This window comes from Aulonocara stuartgranti (assembly GCF_965226115.1).
Source record: "Aulonocara stuartgranti genome assembly, chromosome: 2".
Lineage (NCBI taxonomy): Eukaryota > Metazoa > Chordata > Actinopteri > Cichliformes > Cichlidae > Aulonocara > Aulonocara stuartgranti.
Window position 1 is genome coordinate 38,102,149 of NC_138940.1, and position 17,810 is coordinate 38,119,958.

Sequence of the window (17,810 nt, forward strand, 5' to 3'; positions counted from 1 at the left end):
CACGTAAAACGCTGTTGCCCATTGGCACATACATGAATACATCAGTTTGACGATCCCACACACTTAAACACTGATGACACTTCCACAAGAAGAAGCTGGAAATCTGACCAGTGAACACCTGATTACAGGTTGACCCGTTCCATCTCCGAGCTACAGCCGCCTACACGCTGCCTTTTCTTCTCCAATTTGGTTTAATAATCTCATTATTTTTCCTGTCTTTAAAAGGAAAACAACCAGAAGGAAAACACTGTAGCCATGATGAATAAAATAATTATCAAGGGAATGGATTAACAACTAGAGCTACATTTCTGAAGCGAGCACTTCAACATAAATCACCATTTTAGATGAGAAGAAATCAGGTAATTATGCCAAAAATGCAACTGCAATAAATGCAATAATTCAATTCAACAAAAACAAAACATACTTGGTGTTGGGTCACCAATATCTGGGAACTGCAGACAGCAAAATGATGTTTCCAACATGTGTAAAATCAAACTGATGCAATTCAACTGTGTTATATGAGGACAACTCCTCCCATATTCATATTTCATGCTACAGAGTCACATTTTCAACACAAGATTGGTTCTTATATGGAGAAATCTGGTACCTGGCATGAGTGGCTGTCCAGTTATTCCCATGGGAGGCATCCCCAGGTTATTCATAGCTGTCGCCCAGGCGTTGGGGTCTGACATCGGCATTGTAATCGAGTTGGAGTCCATTGTCATGTTGCAGATGCCTTCTGCAAAAGGACAAACACACACAAAAAGGGATAAGGAAAAGCGTCAGCATCAGTCAAGTGACTTTCAAATCACCATGACAAAAAGGTAACGGCAGAAGAAGAGCCATGTTGTGGTGAAGACCGAGGTAAACGACTGTTTTTAAGTGTGCAGCGCTGTCGTGGCATGTCTAGTTGCCAAATTGTTGCTTTAAGTCTGTGTTCTGTCTGAGGAGAGGCGAGGCTACCGTGACCCTGCAGTCAGTCTGACCACAGTGATTTCAGCAGCGCTGTCACAGAGAATCTATTTTTCCTCGTGTTGTCGTTTGTTCAGTTGGTGCACAGAGGTTCAACAGCCTGGCCTTTTGACACATTCTGCCTCTGTGAGTGTGCTGAAATGGCGCCAGATGCCTTAGAAAGGCACGAGGAGGAGGGGGGGGAGAAGGAGGACACTCGCACATATCAACACAAAAATGTACACCAATAAGTTCTCCAATGAAAGATCTGAGCTTTCTTTTGCAACCAGAGTAAGAAAATAATAAAGGCTAAACCAAGATTATCAAGGCGAGGAGCATAAATCCTGATTCTATCACACGTTTGCCAGGCAGTCTGCTACTAAACCTTGACAAGCTGAAAACTCTCCAACTTAGAAGGACAAATATGCACATTTCATCTCAAACAGACAACTCCAGATCTGTGGTTTTGCTTCCAAGTGTTGCATAATAAAGCATATTCTGGTCACCATAATAAAAAAAGCCAACATGAACACAAACCAGGGACCTATTCTCGCCATCTGCAGTCCATCCAAGAGCCCTAAATGCTTCTGAATTCTTTCCTCCGGTTGACCTTTTTCTTTCTGACAGACCTGTAAGTTGCTGTGGCAACAGTCCTAATAATGAGAAGAGCTGTAGCCTGCACATACTTCACGCCTCAGAAGGTCTGTGACAGAGCTGACTGTGGTGCTAACTGTCTGCTCCGTGTGCACGAATGTGTGCGTCTGACGAACAACAACTGCTATATTGGTATTCCTGGTGTTCAGACACAGCTGGGAATGTGGAATAATGCCGTGTGCCTCTTTGCTTTCCTCTCAGAGCTGCTAATTTCAGACCCGTCTGCTATCGCTGCCATAGAGAGGCCCGATAAAACCCACATTGTGTGTGTCGCTGTGATAATGCTGCTGACGAGGACTTCACAGGCTTGTTAACTAACACAACCCTATTAACTGGGGACACTTTTGAGGCGTTAGAATAAAGGAAGAGAAGAGTGGCTGTGAGCTCTGGTGAACAGCTGTGCTGCAGTTTACAGTACAGAAACCTGCAGTGCTAAAGTACTTTTAAATCCTCACTAAAGGTCAGTGTACTTCTTGATTGTGGTGCTCACATTCAAACTATCATGCATTTGACTAGTTAGGTCAAAGAAGTTAAAGTATCAAGTGGCAGGTCAAGTAAATTCAGCTGCAGTAGCCTGTTCCAGTCTTTTGCTGCCCATCCTGCATCGAACCACCCTGCTATCCACTGTCTCGGAGACATACACTCTGTCCTTCATAAATCAATTATATTTTTCTGACTTGCATCCCCTGTATGTCAATATTTAAAGGAATTTTAATTTTGTTATGACCCTAAGGACAGGCCTTGGCTCCCCCTGAAGCAATCATCCTACACCATCGCATCGATGTAAGTGATCTTCGGGGAGAAACGGCAAACAGCTGCTGAAGGATCAACACAGGGAGACACATGTGTGAGCACACACCAAGAAACAGATAAACACAGTGCACAAGTTCACCTTGGCAGAAAAGAGGAAAGGGAGCCTGGGATAAGGGAGCCAATAACAGAATCAATGTTGGTAAATATTTTTAACTGAAAACACGGATTAGAGCACTTTGCTTTGCAGCCAATTGTCTGCATGGAATAAAAAGTGCCTAAATAACTCACAGAATCTAAGAGTATTCATCAAGGTCAAATGACTTGGGAAAACTTATAGCAACTTATATACAGTTTCAGCTCTTAGCTTAAGTAACATGTGTGCACCACATAAAGCTGAACATTTAATATCTAGGATGACACAAATGCCTAATATACCGAGTCCGGTTACGAGTGTCTAGCTTCAAAGACAGCAAGGCCTATTCACAGCATGTCCCCATGTCTTCCAAAGTAGTGACATCTTATCTGATTTGATTATTAATCACTAAATTATTATCCAAAAAGGTCCAAAATTCACAGCAACAGCTTGAACAACTTAGATGAAAATTGGGAAGGTCAAATTTCAAAAAAAGCTATTTTCTTTTACTTTTACTGCATAAAAATGATTAACAACCGCTTTGTATTCTTACTGATTTGTTAAGCAGCAAAACTCAAAATGATGACTGCATGCTAACAGTAACAAATACTAATGGACATGCTGTGAAAAGACCAACATGTGTGCACCTCCACATCACTATGACACATGTCTGTATTACGGATTTTGCCAGTGGCAATTAGAGCAATAGCGATTTTGATTCAGCCGGGGTCCACCCGTTCCAAGTCTTTCCTGACACTCTCTGCGGGCTGTGACCAGCTTTTAGCTTCGCTAAAAGGTCCCCCAGGAGGCAGATAGGAAATTAAGTCATTTAAAGGCCCATTGGCCGTAAGCCCCAACAGCAGGCACAGGGACGCTGGGGGCCATTTAGTCTAAAATGCACACGGTTTTAACAGCTAACTACAGGTTTATTACAGCCCCTAGAGAGTGAACTCAAGAGGGAGCATAAAAGATACGGAGCAGAGACAAAAACAGAAAGAACAGGTCACTTAATAGATGTGATGCTGACGGAAGAGTAAAGTAGAAAATGGAACCGAACTTCAACATTGCACTAAATAAAGCACAGAGGACTGATGATAGTCATTACCACAAAGCAGGAACAGCAAAAACCCACAATCATGTATTATATTATTCCATTGCTGAACACAAAGTGGTTGAGCTGACAGATAAGCACATTTAAAGTTCACTGCATGTCCTCCAACCAAATGAAAAACCAATACCCCAAATATTTGTTCCACACTATGTTCTGACTTGTTAGTTTCAGGCAAAACATTGGAAGAGAAATCTGCCACTTTCCATCAAGAATCATGAGTACAGTAACATACATTTACAAGGAAAGAAAAAATGACTGCCCTAGATGCCTTTAATGCAGAAGACGCAATGTGCAGAACAACTGATACATCTTTAACCTAAACCTCTCCCGAAGTCTCCTGAGGTCTGTGTGTTTATCTGCAACTGTCTCTGAGTATGTGAGATAAATAATAAAAAAACTACTTCATATGTGAAAAATACTTAGAGCCTAAAACCACGAAGATCAGACTTACGCAATAGTAGAAAATCTCCTTTTGAGGACAATTTGTACGACTTTATCTTTGATAAATTATGAAAACCTTCTCAAAACGGATAAATCGGTTCATAAAGATCACGATTTTTTCAATGACTTACGTGACTAACATACACAGGCACATATACGTACAGAGTGTGTGTGTTTAATAATGCATGACTGCCCTTCTTTCTGCGTCTTTGATCTGTTAATTATGATAAAACTAGTAGGGGTCTGGTAATTAGTGGTAGCAAAGGCAAAAATGCCCAGAGTGTTATACTGCACTGCGTCTCACTTAGGACCCAAAAAGAGGACAACAAAGTGAAGACGTAAAGATGACAGACAAGGCCTGAAGACAGTCTGGCCTCATGGGGGGGGGGGAAAGGGGTAAGAAACTCCCTGTGCTGTTTCCCTTTCAATCACCTCGGTGTTTCTGATACATAAAATCATTAATGAGAGACGAGTGCTGAGAGAGAGTCTCAGATCTGTTAGGTTAGTTTGACGTTGTAATCAGTTAGCACTGCTGGTGATGTCGAGACAGATATTTTTTTGTGACTGCTTATCCAACTTTTTCTTTCAGCATCTTGCACTTGTGTCCATGACTTTTTCCCAGACATTAGCTTTATTTGAAGAAAAATAAGGAGAAATATTATTTTACAGCAATACAAAAGCCAAACCGCCTTAAATACAGACGCTGTCTGTCAAATAGCCGACTACAAACTACAAGATTCATGGTGCTGTACGGTGACGTAGGAAGAAATTTCATCACCTGGCAAATGTGAATAAGAGGCAACCTCAGGCATTGTTCATTGTACAGAGGGCTAAACAGCCTTAAGATTTTAACCATAATGCAGTGCTGCTGAAAATAGGTGTTACAAAATACTCCCAGCAACTGACTGCAAATAAATTCATTGCAATTTGATGGCTGAGAGTGTATCTTTGTGTCCAACAGGTGACTGTGGGTTTAGTGAGGTGGTGGCAGCGGAGGTTGTCAAATCAAATTACGGACTCTAAAATTGGATTGGAAAAACTAACCCCAACACCAATTCTCAGCAGAGGTGAAATTCCAGCTCCACAAAAAAATACTAAGAGACCAATGCATATCTAATGACTAATGCATAATGTATATTATAGTCCAATCAAGCGCTCACGCTTATAAAGACTCCACTGCTTAATCAAAGTGCAGGAAATACTACTTTCTCTGCAGAATTTTTAAATAAAAAGGCATTTCCTTATAAAAATGTGCCAATTTTTAACTGATAAAGGAAAACGGGTTCGTTGTTCACTACAAACCACATGAAACTGTCGCCACAAAGCAAAGCACAAACAGTCAAACTGCAACACCCTTATGTACTGATGCTGCATAGATCTTCCCTTTTAGTAAACGGCTTCTTTTATATAATATCTGTAAGACTACAAAGTGTTGATCATGCGCTGACCCATAATAACGTAAGAATCACAGTTCCATATTTTCATTCTAGCTATGAATTACAGTTATTGTGCCACTGCGAGCACACTAGTGAGAGCAAAGACTCAACAAAAGCTGCTATTGTTGCTAATATGTTTGTAATAAAAATGATAAAACCCATGCTTTAATTCGCTCATCCCAACAAGTCATCCACGCTGAGAGTAACTGGATAATACTGCTGACATAATAAACCAACAAATTACTGCTGCTCTCTCATGACTCCAACAAGCTTTGCTCAGCAAGTACAGCTAAATGCCTAATTTCAATTCCCCAAATGAGTTTCATCGCTGGATTTGAAATGGCTCAATGCTGCTGTTGTGTCTTTTAAGAAAATATTGCATGATTAGACTGCGCTATGAAGCAAAGACGCCACACTAGCGCACATCGGGGGGGTTGAAGAGCCATAAACCCACAATATGACAAGTGGCAATGACTGAGAAACAGAAACAGACGCGGTGATGCACAGTGGACATCAGCATTCATCTCACTAAAAGAGGTCTTTCTGAAGACTTCAGTGATAGGCATATTACTTATAGTAAACAACTTCAATGTCTACTTCCTTATCTGGAGCTATTTTTATACAAATAGAGCAGAGGCCCTTGTGTTTGCGTCAATGTTGTCAAGGAGAAACATCCGTTCCTGGACGGGAGCATGGCTCTTCCCCTCCTTATCGGGTTGAGAGAGGTGACAGACAAGAACAGATTACTCCGACATCTTGGGGTGGGGTAAGAGGGATGGGAGATAAAAAGCATGAAAGAGAGAAAAAGAGAGATCACAAACAGAGTAGAAACCTGACCACATCAATATTATCAAGGCATTTCAATAATGCGATGGGGGCTGGGGCCTCTATCGGATGCTTGTAAAGTATCGTATGTCTCTAAAGCTGGCGCTTGGTAAGGAAATCAATGAAGACTCTCTTCCACACTTTCTTTGGAAGTTCCTGAAATGTATAATTTACTGGTTTGCATTGTTGGATGAAATTGTGCAAAAGCTTCAAACTCTCAGTGCAGTTTCCTGCAGTGCTTTCCCACATACACAGGTGATTCTGAACATTTTGATTGGTCGAAATATGAAGTTTTATGGTAAGATGATACCGGTGGATGCATCTGTACACCACCAAGCAAAACAAGCTTCAACTTGCTGCACAATCAATTGTGTTGCAGAATCTTTGCTACGTCGGCTTCAGCCCTGGTAAGCAACAGCAGGCAAATGATTTCGTTGTTGCTTCCTCCCAAAGCTTCTGGGCTCTGCCTCTTCTCCCATACAATCCCCTTGACTGCTAGCTCCTTAATTACTGCACCACAAAACAATATCTGCCGTCCAATAAATATCAGACTTCTGAGGAGCCTGAAATAAATCAGAAACCATAACGCTGGCAAACATTTACCAACAGCTGCAGAACAATTCCATATCAAAGTTACCCAGGTCTGCTGCTGTAATGGTCCACTTGCCCAGTTCTTACTGAAACTAACATTTTCCCTATGAATTGACTGACGACAACTCTATGAAGGAAAAATTAAAAGCACTAGACAGAAAGTTTGGGCAAATTATACATTTTAGCTGGAAGGGTGCTGACCCCGTGAAGCGGCCTTGGATTGGGGTAGAAAGTGGATAAACGGATGGATTTATGGATGGCTGGGAATAAATACAACAATCAAGTTTTTCCCCTTCCTCCTCTGCCATATACCACTCAGAAGAAGTCATTCTTTGGCAAAACATCAAATGCACTGTGTTACTTTGGAAGTTAACGCACAATCGATTATTCAGAATCTCTTTAATCATCACAACTGAAAACATCCTTAGCTGAAATATTGCTGGAAGCAGAAGAAGTGCTGCAGGCCTGACTGGACGCAGGAGTAAACTGATTGTAGGACTGACTTTAATGATGAAACAAAAACAGCTGCTGCTAATCTGTAGGAATGATGAGCTCTGAAAGACAGGAAGTCACTTTAATGAACATATCTACAGAGAAAGCCAACATCGTTCTGTCCACAATGACAACAGTGTGGATTTGCCCAATTACAGAGAAGCAGATTATTTTCCTGTATTTCTGTCACACCTGGGACAAAAACACGAGACAGCTGGGAAATCTGTGAGACTAACATTAGGAATGGAAGGTAGGGCTGCATCTTCCTTTTCATTTCTTGGCCTATTAATTTGAACATGCACAATGAATCACTGACGCGATATATAATGTAAAACTCTATTGCCAGCTTATTAATTTAAACATGAACAATGAACAGTGGAGCACTACATTAAACTGTATAAAGGCTGACGCATGGCATACGCAATGTTTGTGAGGTGCATTTCATTCCAGATACCTATCTGGCATTTAGACGGCACCCGTTAAAAAACACCAAGTCCTAGATCTCATTACTGAGTGGAAGAAATGGGTTCTCATTTTAATGTGCAAATGATGTACAGCGCCTATTCCTGTGTCCTGGAGAGGGTATGAGCGACAGCGGCAGAGACTATGAATCTGGAATATTTTAAGCTGGCCGAGCTGTCACGTCGTTAAATACTGATTTGCGAGTAGGTAATCTAATGGTACAGATGTGAAGAAACGCAGTAATACAAGAACATCAATCTCTAGGAGCGAGGTGTAATAGGCAATTTGCTCATTTCAAGTTGTGCAAAAGAAAAATGTGAAAATGGTATTAAATCCTCCGGGATCTGTGCCACCAATTTATGTGCTACACAAAGTTAAGTGCTTAAATAACAAACTACTTGAACCAGATGAACTATGCTTCACCCTACATGCATTTTCTCTACGCACAATGAGGGTTCATTACAACATCTTTTTACTTTTGTTCTCATATTTCCACAAATAGCGGGCAGGGCATATAATTATTTCCTCTTTTTAATTTAGGATATATGCAGTTTTACATGGAATGAAGCTTTGACATGATGGGTTTGCATTTGCCCAGTTAAAGTTATCATGTTATAACTTTAACAGCCACGGTGTCTAACGGTGAACTCACGTGTCACAGCTCTGTCTTAACCTCAGGTTAAGAGCCTTGGTGTCATCCTAGACAGTTCGCTTTCCTATAAATCTCACATCAATAATCTCACCCGTTCTGCCTACTTCCATCTACGTAACATTAACAGATTGCTTCCTTCTCTTTCCACCCAGTCTACGTCCATTCTTGTACACAGTCTTGTTACCTCCCGTATTGACTATTGCAATTCTCTCTTGCATGGTCTCCCCCAAAAATCCCTCCATAAGCTTCAACTGGTTCAGAACTCTGCTGCTCGCATTATCACCAGAACCCCTCCTACCAGCACATCACCTGTTCTTCAGGAACTTCACTTCACTTCACAGTTCCGGATAATTTTCAAACTTCTTCTGCTCACCTTCAAGGCCATTCATAACCTCGCTCCTTCTGACCTTTCTGACCTGTTAACCACCACCTGTTCTGCCCGTTCACTTCGTTCTTCTTCTTCTGTCCAGCTTACTGTACCTTCCTTCCGCCTCACCACCGTAGGAAGCAGAGCTTTCAGCTGCTCTGCTCCCAGGCTGTGGAATTCTCTGCCCCCTGAAATAAGAAACACTGGTTCTCTCCCCCAGTTTAAATCCCAACTCAAAACTCATCTATTCAAATCTGCATATTCACTGTGAATCCACTGTTTGTTCATTTTATCTTGTGCTTGTATTTTATTGTTCTTATTCTGCCATTGTTTTACTAAGTGTTTTATCCTATTGTAAAGTGTCCTTGGGTGACTTGAAAGGCGCTCATAAATAAAATTTATTATTATTATTATTATTATTATTATTATTACTGTTGTCACAGTGCCAGATTTCGATATCTAGGACACAACCTTATGCCTGATGTCATTTTTGATAGCACATGTGGAATGACAAAAAAATTAAGAAGTATTATTTATTCACTTATGCATTCTTTTTAACAATTAAAAACAATCAAACAATAACATCAGTGCATAAACGGTGGCACTATTTTTAAGTCATCTGATGCTGGGCAAAAAATAAAGACATACACTCATAACTGTAGGGCATCTCCAGCAGTATTATTATTAGCAACATTCTCTTTGGCAGTGCATAACAAGAAAGGACAGAGTTTTAGGCTGTCTCACGTAGTGCTGCTCTTATGACTTGGCACTACAGCTCCTTGCTGAGCAATCAGAGTTGATATGATACACACTGTACACATCTGTTTTCACATCTGGGACTTTAAGAGAAACACTTTTTGGACACAAATAATTATGTTATCCTGTTAAATTATGATAATGGCCTATTTATAAGCTTAGTCAAATCACCGCTTACTTGCCTCCAAGCTATACAAAATGCTGCTGCTGCCCAACTATCAACACCTCTTAAGCTCACATTAGTTCTACTTTGTATTCTTCACACTAGCACCCAGTAGATTTTAGGATTTACTTTACAATTCCTGTAGTGAAATACAGAGTACCAAATTATTTCAGCTTCCTATTAAACACACTCGGGCTCAGAACTTGGTGGTTGTGACCGGGAGGGGCAGCTTTTCAGCCTGTGGCACAGAGTTTACTCTAACTTTGGTTAGCCGACTCTGTGGACTCCTTAAAAAAGCAGTTCGCTGCTTTCATATTTAAGGAGGTCTTTTTTGAGATACTTCTTGAGTCACTGTTTTCAGTCTTCTTTCCTTTAGTGTATTTTTATGGGGTTTTGTATTCCTGCTCACTTTTTTTAGCTTTCCATTTTATTTCTAATATTCTTAATCTGTTATTATTTTGATTGTACATCACTTTGTAACAATATATCTCTTCAAAGCGCTTTACAAATAATCTTTACCTACCGATTAATGTTACAGATGGGCAGGACTGCCTCCAACATTAGTGTTATTGTTTTATTAATTAGCCACAGCCGCTAGCTGCTACCTTTATGATAACTAAACAGATGGCTAATGTAACATTCTGCATGTCTGGCATAAACGAGTATTTGTCCCCTTGCTCAATATACGCCGGAATGCAAAGTAAGAACCACTAAATCCAAGCAACATGTTCTGCATGTCACCAGACTCCACAGATTTCCAGGCAGTTTAGAGTTCTTGGAGTAGCTGAGAAACAGGATGTTGTTCCGGTTGACCACACTCAGCGACACTGTGGCCTGGTCTGTGTCGGTTTTTCTTTTGTTTTTCCTGAGAGTCTGTGTTTGGGTGTCCAGTGGCTTAAAAGCCAAACACTTCTGGTAAGAATCATCAGGGTGACAGAGATGAATGTGACACATACTGTAAGGTACCAATGAGAGCAGTCACAGATCATGTACTCCTTAAACAGCGCCTCTGGTCAGACCAGAAATGCGCCACCCTGACTCTGTAACAGTGCTCTCTCTCTTCTTTTTATTTATTCTTATTTTTTTACTATTTGGTAAGCATGCACTGAAAGTACCAATACTTTTAATCAGATTTTAGATCAGCTTTTTCTGACGTGATGATAGCTGGGACAGGCTTCGATGACCTAAGTGAATAAGCGGTAAAGAAAACAGAGGAATGAATGGTAACAATTAAAAACTATTATAATGTTTGCTTGGCTGATTACAATGGGAAAATAAGTGAGACCTTTTGTGAGACGTAATTGGGGGGAAAGTCCTGGAGCGCTTTCACGTGTCGTTAGATATTAAAAATGGTGTTTAACTTTCCTGTGACCTAATCTACTTCTACTTCACATTACTCTGCTCAAGCAGAAATGTCAATGCATTTAATGTATATATTATTATGGACATTGATGAAATAAGACACCCAGATTCATGTACATTTTAAATGAACTCTCTCATTCATTAATAATCGTGTCAAAATGTTACTTATGAGCAATTTGTATAACTTCGATCTCTCCTGCAGAGGCTGTATGTTCACCTGAAAACAATCACGTACACGGAGAAACAACAGTAGTTGAGCTTCATCTAAACTCAACATCAAAGGTAAGTCCATAAGGTAAGACAGCTGAAATAAAACACGACTTTAAACAAAAGCTGAATAATGCAACAGAGCTTTAATTTATACCACAGAGAAAACATTAAACACTACAGCTTCTTACTGTCTCGCACTGGTTCACAGACACACCAAAGGAGAACAGACCCAGCAATGAGTTTTCTCTGCAGAGTAATGCAGGAGCTTAGAATAGGTAGCTAAGCATCACTCTCATTACTATATCCTTAAAATGAGGAGTCAACATTTATGAATTTGTTTCTGACTTCATCTAGGTTCTAACAGGTCCTAAAGTTGGTAAGTATTAAACACTTACGTGCTCTGAGAAGAGCTCTGAAATTGAATTCAACTTTTCAGTTAAAATTTCTGAAGTTTAAATTTTAAGTGCATGACTTAACATTAAATATTTGTATTGATGGCCTCTGGTTCAGAAAAGGTAGGCCTTGGCTCTCCACTCTTAAATTAAAATGACATCTGAACATCGCTAAGTCAACAATCTACTCTTGTAAAGGGAGGCTAACCCGGTCTCTGACACTCCCAGCTCTCTCTGTTTGCCACGGCCAACTAACTGAAACAAAAAAAAGTAGGTGCCACTAATCGGCATGTGAAAATATTCATGTTAAAATGCAATCATGCAGACCAATTGTCAGAATTTAAATTGTTCAAAGGAAATGTGTCAAATGTCTTTCACATACTGCACATCTGTATTTTGAAATTCTACAACTTCAAGAAACGCTAACGTTAATTAAAAAAAGAAAACGTCATCTTGGTGGTTTCTGCCTTGGCTTAGTCCCCTATAATATGTATGAAATTGTCTCTAATGACTAAACCATGATGCCAAATCAAAAGAAAGCAAAAACCAAGGATCAGTGAAAAATGCTGCCAACTGAGGATGGATCAGATGGCAACTTGGACAAGGGGGGAAGAAAAAAAATGGAAAGCCTCCAGTTTTAGGGGAAAACAATGCATAAAATCCCAATTGTACTAATTATTATTATTATTATTATTATTATTATTATTATTATTATTATAATAATGGATACTTTATTGATCCCCATGGGGAAATTACTTGTTTTTCTCTGCATTTGACCCATTCACTCAGTGAAGCAGTGGGCAGCCCACTAAGCAGGCGCCCGGGGAGCAGTGTGTAGGGACGGTACCTTGCTCAGGGGTACCTCAGGGTAGCCGTTAAGTGGATTCGAACCGCCGACCTTCCGATCATGGGGCGACCACTTTACCCACTGAGCTATCCCACATGTGATGTCAAGCACACAGTCTAAGGCAAAAAACCCCCAAAAACATCTCTCTGTGCTCAGTTATTGGAGGTTAGTGCTACTGCAGACAAGAGGCAGTAGTAAGCCTGGCATTCCTGGATGTACTATGAAACCTATTGACGTGCAACATGATAACCCTCTTGGTGATTAAATTAAAAATCTGAACCTCCTTCCGCTACTCACTGCACAAGAAGAGTAGTGGAAGATATTACTTTGAAAATTAAATTGTTAAAACAGAGCTACAATCAATACAATGGCCTCTATCATGGCCTTCTGAGACCTTCCCTTCAGAATGCAAACACTTTCGCCTCTTTGTATTTGCCAGTCAGTGCCCTTTAACACTGTTGTAAACATCATCTCAACACAGAAGAGGGTTAAAAAGAAAGAACATACATGATACTGGTGTTTACTGCCCTTCAAATAAAGCTTTCCCCTCTAACCCTGATTTATCTTTACTGCACAGACACACAATTAGCTATGGATCTTATTTATTGTTCTGAAACACAAGCTTAAAGGTTCCCCCACCCCTCCCTTCTTTAAACTGTTGCATGACAGCAGAGGAAAACCTAAAAACAAAGGTAGTGTCAAGAGAAATCTGCAGCCTTTTTTCCACCCTCAGGTTTCACAGGCAGAAATCTCAAGAGTGACCAAGTGTGAAGTTCAGAGGGCCTTATTAATCTCCTCAGTTCTGTCAGTGCTCATGTCTTTCATCATCCCAAGAGGATAAGCAGGAGAAAAGGATACCCTAAGTAAAGATTTATGTGAGTATTTATATAGAGCAGATATACAGTATATAATAATAAATTTGAAAAGCTTAAAGAAAATTTGCTAACATGCCAGGCAGCCAGAGGTAGACCTCGATCAGAGGATGTGAGTTAGGGAAGAGATTATGCTATAGATGAAACATAAAAACCAAACCTATAAAACATGTCTTCTCACGGTAGTACAGTTTTAATAAGTGAATATTAAAACATAACACACTGTGATGCATTAAGTGAATGCGGTGACCGCTATCCAATCAAAGCTTCGGGACTGATACTTTGCAGTCAGCCTGTGCCCAATTTGAAGCCTTTAGCTCATTGTTTAAAAAGTAGTCATTATGCAGCCAAACCCTCGGTTAGTACAAGAGACATGAATTGAATGTAGTTACTGATGCCTGAAGGACAGCTTGACAACTCTGAGAAAGAAAAACAAGTTGAAGTGCTTCATATAATCCCTTTTCTTTCTTCTTTGAAGTTTAAACTGTCAGAACTAGAGACCAGGGCCTGAGACAAAAAACAAAAAAAAGTTGTATGACTGTCATTCTTTGTTGCGGTAACAGTGCTTTAGGTCCCCATTGCTTGTTATGCCGTTCTTGGAAAGAAAATGCGTTTGATGGTCGTGGTTAATCAACAGCTGGAACAGTCCTGAAGCAAACTGTGAAACAATTACAAGCCTCTGACAGACAGTGTGTCTCCATCAGCTCAGCCTAAAGATAAAGTGAATGTCCACCGAGTTACCTTAAAGAGTCAGTTTTATATCGTTTCATTGGTATTTGTAAAATCTTTATAATTACATAAAGTCACTGAGAAAAAATTGTTCAGGCACAATTATTTCATAACTTGTTGACAGCGAAGGCTTTAAGCAACTACAAGTATTTGTATGATCGATTTCATTCAAACCAAACCATGTGATCACCAGTCTACTTACACGAATTTAAATTTGATGGCAAATAATTTGTTGTCAGTGGTTACCATGGCAATTATAGCTCGCACTCAGTCACTTACTCATTAGTGTAACTCAGGTGATTCCAAGTGTGACTATTATTGGCCACATGGACAGCTTGTTATTCTGGCTCCATATAAAGAAACACCAATAGCAATAAACTGAAACCGATAGTCAATAGAGAGCTGTGTGTAAGGAGATATCAGAGAGGCAGAGAAGGGCATTCAACACTGTTCTTGTTAAATTTTGTTAAATGGAAACGCTAAACTTTATTGAGTCACATTTGGTCGTTGACCTGAAATCGTCAATCAGAATTTTAAAAAAAAAAGTTTCCTTTAGGAGAAAATATAAGAAAAAAGTGCCTCATGAAACAATTTTTTATGTGTACATGGTCAACAATAAACCTTAAACTCGTGTTTTCTCTGCTGTTGCTAGGTAGAATAGTAGGCAAAGAAAAAGGTGTGAAACAAATCTTTAAGATTGACAGATAACAATTTACTGTGAAGCTGAACTCCAGTGACACTGGACGTCCTGGTGCCTGTGAGCAAAAGCATTTGTTTGAGACATCTACAAACAATGACAAACTCTGGGAGCTGTAGCAAGTTTCACATGGAAACTCTGCCTGGCAAAGTCGCTTATGTATATAAAGACAGAAGCATAATTACTTCCTGAAGATCAATCAAAAAAAATTATACGGACTGCAAGAAACTATGGCCCGCAGTTCAAGGAAGGCAGAAAGGAAGTAAAGTCAAGAGGAGTGTAGAAACTTTAGTCAGAGTTTTGAAAGCATTAATTACTTGGATTTTGAGGCTAAGGACACAATAGTGCAAAAATGTCTTTATCAGCAGTTCCAGCTCATACCCATGAGACCTCAGGCTACTTCTGCCAGCAAAAACATCTGCTAAATCTATGAGTATAGCCTGAGATATGTCCAAATAGACCAAAATTTCTACAGAAAGAAAGTGGCCCGGATTTAGCACAGTCAGCTGCACAAGAATGAGTAAAGACCTGGGATAAGGTGAAAAAAATGTGAATCTTTGTGACATGACTATCCCAGGAACTTGGACAAATTAAGTTCAGCGTTGTTAATGACAGCATGGACCTGTAAAGATTCACGGTCCAGCAAATATAAGATAAGATAAGATAACCTTTATTAGTCCCACACGTGGGAAATTTGTTTTGTCACAGCAGGAAGTGGACAGTGCAAAAGTTATGACGCAAAAATTAGAATACAATAAGAATAAATACAGAATAATATGTCCATCTGTGTAGACATTTTTGTTCGGATAGCAAACAGAGTGGTTTTCACCCTCTGCAGACATGCACCCGTGCAATCCTCCAAAATCCTAACTGCGCATCAGTGCATGTAGGTGACCTGTACACCTCCCAAATGCTGACCTGTTGACAGGTGGGCCAAATAGGGAAGTGAGTGACAATGGAATTTGCTGGAAACCGAAGAACCGATACAGAAGCTGTACCTTACATCAGATACTTCCCTTATAAGCTCATTCTTTGGTAACGGTGATTGTATCAAGATCCCCACAAAGGTTCCAGTGTCTATAAAACCAAGTGACCAGAGATTAAAAGCAAATAAAATTAGTTTTACACCAGCCCAAAAGGGATATTCATCTTCAGCTGGAACTGAACCAGCAACCTTTTGCTTTTTAAGTAAATGTGCTTCACTACAAAGCAGGCGAGGAATTACAAACCCCTCATCATCAGTGGCACGCCAGTGGAGAGAGTGGACAGTTTCCGATACCTGGGTGTCCACATCACTCAGGACCTGTCATGGTCCTGTCACATCAACACCCTGGTTAACAAAGCCCGTCAGCGTCTCTTCTTCCTCAGAAGACTTAGAGACTTCCATCTGCCACTGAAGGTGCTCAAGAACTTCTACTCCTGCACCATCGAGAGCGTCCTGACGTCAAACATCTGCACCTGGTTTGGGAACAGCACCAAGCAGGACAGACGAGATCTGCAAAGGGTGGTGCGCTCGGCAGAACGCATCATTCAATCAGAGCTCCCTGACCTGCTGTCCATCTACACCAAGCGGTGCAAGTCCAAAGCTAGGAAGATTATGATGGACCTCTCCCATCCCAACAATGGACTCTTCTCACTGTTGAGGTCTGGGAAGCGCTTCCGCTCCCTTAAGGCCAAAACAGAGAGAATGAGGAGGAGCTTCTTCCCCCAGGCTATTCGGGGCCTGAACCAGGTGTAGGACTGGACTCTCCCAAACACGTCACTATAAGACTGGACTCTCACACACGTCACCACACGCACCACCACACATTTCCTATAATCCTATAATTCCTATAATTTATAATCCTTATCTTTATAATCTCTTCTGCTATTTGCACATTCTTTACTGTAAATTCCTAAATTAATTTGTAAATTTTTGTAGTAAATTGTAAATATTGTAAAACTTTTCTTCTGTCATTTAATGGTCGGGCATTGTACAGCTACAAGCATTTCACCCCCATGTCATACTGTGTATGGTTGTGTGTGTGTGTGACAAATAAAAAAATTTGAATTTGAAATGTGTAATCCACTACAATATGGAGCCCCCAAAGTACTGGGACCTTTCCTTAAGATATTTTCACAATTAAAAGTTTTTTAGTTCATTTAATTGAAAAGAGAATATTGTACTCATAAATACACATTGATTAGTGTGTAATTCCATGTTCCAACAAAGTGATGTTCCCACAAACTGAGAACTAATGCATTGAAAATACACAGGAGCAGGCACTGTGGAAGCCCCAGTGTTGCCCTGTCATAATGAATAGGATTTTGCACTTGATTCAGTTGGCTCTGATCTACTGAAATCTAGTTGTGATATTTATACACTGAACCATTAAACATTCTAAATTGTAGTCTTAATTGTAATTCTGGAGTTCTGGTTTTCAATCATTTTTATGCAAAGAGGAGTTTTGATATCACAGCTCCACCAGATCTTTATGCCATACTTGGCTGGTTTAGCAGAGATGCATTCCCTGAAACTGCACCTGCTTCTGAAATCGACCAACTGTTCATCAGCACAGAGAAGTAGCAGGGAGATAGTAACTGGATAACTTGGCTACAAATACTGCCCTAATATCTCAGAAAGCAGCACAGTTGTCTGTGGCATGTAGTTCAGGATCTCTTTGAATCTTGTTTGAGCTCTGTTATGTCTGCCATGGTCTACTTCAAAACATTACAGTTTACACACAATGTCCAAAAAACCTAGATACAGTTAAGGAATTATAAATAGCCAGACAACCTACCCTTGTCCTCATGGAAATGTGCATGAACAACCTGCTACCCAACACTTATGACAGATAAGTTCAATATGGATATGATTTCATAAGATAATGGCCTAGCAGCAGACAGAAACAACCCACAAAGCAGTTTGTACCCA

The 17,810-nt window shown here is 40.2% G+C and overlaps 1 protein-coding gene across 6 annotated transcripts in view; it reads right to left on the bottom strand.

Moving 5' to 3' along the window:
- enox2 (ecto-NOX disulfide-thiol exchanger 2) overlaps window positions 1-17,810 on the bottom strand; it is a 192,725-nt gene that overhangs the window by 66,339 nt on the left and 108,576 nt on the right. For all 6 annotated transcript variants that reach the window (XM_082504496.1, XM_082504497.1, XM_082504498.1 and 3 more), the window contains one exon: window positions 608-739. In XM_082504496.1, the coding sequence (XP_082360622.1) occupies window positions 608-739 (132 nt within the window). The remainder of the gene's footprint in view (window positions 1-607; window positions 740-17,810) is intronic.